The sequence below is a fragment of the Alexandromys fortis genome, unplaced genomic scaffold, assembly GCF_014885135.2.
Source record: "Alexandromys fortis isolate MF-2015 unplaced genomic scaffold, M_Fortis_MF-2015_v1.1 scaffold_167, whole genome shotgun sequence".
NCBI classification, from domain to species: domain Eukaryota; kingdom Metazoa; phylum Chordata; class Mammalia; order Rodentia; family Cricetidae; genus Alexandromys; species Alexandromys fortis.
Genome location: NW_026068050.1, coordinates 3,530,890 through 3,535,236, shown reverse-complemented (window position 1 = coordinate 3,535,236; position 4,347 = coordinate 3,530,890). Strand labels below are relative to the sequence as shown.

The 4,347-nt window shown below is 44.3% G+C and overlaps 1 protein-coding gene across 1 annotated transcript in view; it reads left to right on the top strand.

Annotated features, from left to right (window-relative positions):
* Poglut3 (protein O-glucosyltransferase 3) overlaps positions 1-3,762 on the top strand; it is a 15,540-nt gene extending 11,778 nt beyond the window's left edge. Inside the window, exon 8 of the mRNA XM_050119477.1 lies at positions 756-3,762. Coding sequence (XP_049975434.1) covers positions 756-881 — 126 coding nt within the window. The 3' untranslated portion in view covers positions 882-3,762. The remainder of the gene's footprint in view (positions 1-755) is intronic.
* Positions 3,763-4,347: the final 585 nt, after the last annotated feature.

Genomic DNA, 4,347 nt, shown 5'->3' with positions numbered 1-4,347 from the left:
GAGGAGGAGGAGGAGGAGGAGGAGGAGGAGGAGGAGGAGGAGGAGGAGGAGGAGGAGGAGGAGGAGGAGGAGGAGGGGAGCGCCTGTGGAGGTCAGAGGGCAGAGGACTCCCGTAGGAGTCGGTTCTCCCCTTCCACCGCGTGGGTCCCAGGGATTGAACTAGGGTTTTAAGGCCAGGAGGCAGGCATCTTTACCCAGGAAGCCATCTTACCAGCCCTAGCTTTAATTTTAATGGTAGGAGCTTTCTACCCCTAACATGTTAATTAAGTTCCCTTAGTTATATTGTTACTTTGTTGGCATTAGCCCAATCCTAGGAATACATACCAGAGCGGACCAGAATGAACATGGGGAAAGACTCGGTGCATAGGGATATTTCTGACCAGGGTGAAAGAACTTTGCACGGGCCTCTTGGCGTGGTTGTAACTCCAGCCCTCCGGGATGGATGGAAGAGGCCATCTCTCCTCGCTGTCTGGAGATGCTTCTCATCTCGAGTTGCTGTCATGAAAATCCAACAAGACAGTCATTCATTAGAATGGAGGATACGTGCTGGCTCCACTGTTTCAGTTAGAGGCATTTGGCTTGGCATCTCCTTTCTAATTTACACAGAAGTGTAGATTAGGGTTTCCTGCCAGACTATGAGATGTTTCACCAGCCTTTGGTTTGGGTCTGAAACTTTGCGATTGAAGGTGGAGATGTGTGGGAGGTGGGACTAGAACAAAGCATCAACTAAACCTTCCATGGCTTCCATATTTCAGAAATATGCTGAGCGCCAGACCAGCAAGCCCACGTTCCGTGACGGGATGGAGCTTGTTCCCCAGCCGGAGGATGCCGCATCCTTTTGCCGGTGCCACAGGAAGATGCCAGGGAGGGAAGAGCTTTAAGGAGGCCCCGGCTTCACACTCTTTGTGTGCTGGCTGCATCTTTAAGACTTGTGAAAGATGCCAAGCCGTGAGGAAAGAGCAGAGCCAGGCCTGGTGGGTCAGGCTCACACTTTTAATCCCAGCACTCCGGAGGCGGAAGCAAGAGGATTTCTTACTGCAAAGCCTGCCTGCGATATATGGTGATTTCCTGGCCAGCCTAGACTTCCCAGTTGAATCTTATCAAAAAGCCAAAACAACCGGGAAGTGGTGGTGCTCACCTTTTGTCCCAGCACTTGGAAAACAGAGGCAGGCAGATCTCCGTGAGTTCAAGGCCAGCCTGGTCTACAGAGTGAGTTCCAGAATAGCCAGAGCTACAGAGAGAAACCCTGTCTCAAAAACAAAACAAAACAAAACAAACAAACAAAAAGCCAAAGCAAAAAGAAATGCAGAGATGCTAAGCATGTAATCCCACACCGTGAGGCTGAGGCAGAAAGATCATGAGTTCCAGTATTACCAAATGCCTCTGGATCTTCATTTTATTTGGGGTGAAACTGCTCATTTGAGCATCACAATAGATAAAAGGACTTACAAGTCACCTGGGAATCTGTGGATGTCACATTTACTGGTTTGTTTCTATCTTTTCTTCACTTATTTTACATTCAGTTATGAAGGGAAAAGCATTCAGGGAAAGTTTCATTTTCTCCGCCCTGTGCAGTTTCTCCTTTTGCAAGCTGTTCTGATGGTCTGCGATTCCAGCCTCTTGTTGGAAGAGCTGATGAAGCTAGCTAAGGAACAAGCTAAGTAAGGAACAAGTCTCTGTGCTGTTAAGGGTAGCATAGAGACGGTGGAGGAACACACTGCATCGTTTAAATCTTTTCAGCTAAGTTTTTGCCAGGGCCTAGACAGAATTAAGGGGAAATTGTACCTTACACTGGTGAATCAGTCTGTTTGGGTTGCACACCTGTTAAAGACAGCATAGCCATTAATGTAGGCGGTGGCATTCTGTGGGTATCTTTATCATCTATGTGCTAGGAATATAAGAAATAACAGTTGTCAACATGAGATCTTTAATTCCCTTTGTCCTTCCAAAAGAGTCCTCGATAGCTGCTACACCAGCCTCAGGAGGCCTCAGCATCCTGGGAATCACTAATATGCCTGAATCTACAGATGGACAGAAAGAGCCTCCTCTTTCAATGGGTTGAACCGTTAAGATAAAGACTTTGGCACTTGCCTCTGCCTTTTAGGACAGGGTCGAGATCTAAGCCTCATACCCTTAAATTCCTGTCTAACTCCTCAGAGCACCATCAATCCAAGACGCAGTTCATGACAGAATGTGCTCCAAAACCAGAGCTCCCCCAACCGGGGAACTCATGTGGTCATGTCTGTTCTCCCGAGGGCCGAAAGGAACACAGGAATTTGTGTTTTTAAGTAGACCATAGAAATGACCAGCAAGCCCATCGCCGATTTAAATCCGACCTGTGTAGTATAAACTAAAGGATAAGCTGGCCTGAGGCCACACCTGGTGCATCTGAGTCTGCCTTCTGTTGTTTAGAGAGAGTAGAGCCTTATGGGAATGGGTTATGGAAAGAAAGGCTGCCTTCCTCTTTGCTACCTCTGTAACCCCAGGTCCAGGGAGCAAATGGCAGTTTGTCGTAGACACAGTAAGTCTTTTAGGTTGATGTCGGTGATGAACAGTCCTAACAGTTGAAAGGAGTTGAGACAAACTGGGCAGTTTCTATGGACTCCTCGGGGGCCCTCGTGGTCCTCACTTTGGAGCATTGAATCTCTGACGTGAACCTGCAGGGGACATTTCACATCTAAACTGTGGCAAGTCTATCACGAAATTTAGATAATCCCCCGTCTCCCCAGCTTGACCACAGCCTTTGAAATGAGTTTTACATGGCTTTTTGGTTTACTAGGTTGAATAGATCTTAGTGAAAGAAACTGGCTTATTAAGCCCTGGTTCTTTCCTTCCTAGCTCATCTGTTACCCACACACCCAGAGCCACTTTCAATCCTGAAATTCTTATTAAAATGTATCTGGCTTTCAGAGGCCAGGAATTGAGAGAGTTGGGAGAGGTTGGAGGAAGGAAAGGAGACAATGATTTATTTTAATTTCAGAAAAAATATTTTTAATTTAACTTTTGAAAAGAGAGGGATGTAAGGGTGTAAAGATATAGTTCTATGGGGCTGGAGAGATGGCTCAGCAGTTAAGAGCACTGACTGTTCTTCCAGAAGACCCAGGTTCAATTCCCAGCACCCACAGGGTGACTCATGACTGATTGTAACTCCAGTTCCAAGGGATCTGATACCTTCACGCCAATGCACATAAAATAAATAAGCTAAATGAATTTTTAAAAAGTATAGTTGTGTTTGTTTGAATAAACTGTCACCAATGCTTGTGGCTTCCAACACTCCACATGGCCGTCACCCATCAATAGTGAATTCATTGCCTAGAGAGATCCATTGCATTGAGTACTGCATACACCATCGGTGAGAACAAAGCAGTTTTAACTGCACTGCATGGAGAGTTCCGACGATGAGTTCCGGAAAGACCAAAGGTACAGGACATAGTATGTGAAAACATTTTGCCAAAGAAGAAAATGGTTGAGTTTGAAGGACAAACTGCCAGTGTTGAGGAAAGTTATGGAGAGAAGGGAATTTTTTTTTTGCTTTATACCTTTTTATAATATTTAAATTGCTTTTTAACTATGGATATAAATCAAGTTGTAAAATAAAAATGTCAACATGGTAAAAGAATAAGTCCACAGAGGATATAAGAAAGAAAAGAAAATGTTATTAATGTTTTCCACGATGCCATATTAAAAACCTATGTCTAGAACTTTGTCATGTGGTTTTATTATATACTCTTTTTAAATAAAGCAAATTTTCTTAATTAAAAATTGGAAGCCATGTGCTTTGTTTTAAGAAATGTTATCACCACCTTTTCCCTGGTGTGTCTATGACAGTTAGTCTAACCTGGAATTTCTAAAGATTTTATTTATTAATCTTCGGTGTATGAAGTTTTGCTTGCCTGTACGTTAGTGCCCCACATGTGTGCCTGGTACCCAGAGAGCCCAGAAGAGAGTTGGATTCCCTCAGGACTGGAGTTACAGATGCTTATGACTGCCATGTGGGTGCTGGCAACTGAACCTGGGTCCTCTACAGGAGTAGCCAGTGCTCCTAACCCCTGAGCCATTTAGATGAGTCTAACTTATGTCCTCATGAATAACCGAACTAAAACCGCTGTCATGGTCATTCTGTCTGAATTCTATTCTGCAGAAATAGGAAAAAAAATAGGTTTCATGCCACTATATTTGAAATACTAATTTTTAAAGTTAATATACAAAGTAGTGGGTCTCGGGCTATTCTGCATATATGTCATTATACTCAGTGCTAATCCTCCTGCCCCTTCCGCTTCCTCCCTTGTGCTTTCCTGATGTTAGTAAAGAAAACAAGAAAATGAACCCACAGATTCACCAACACGC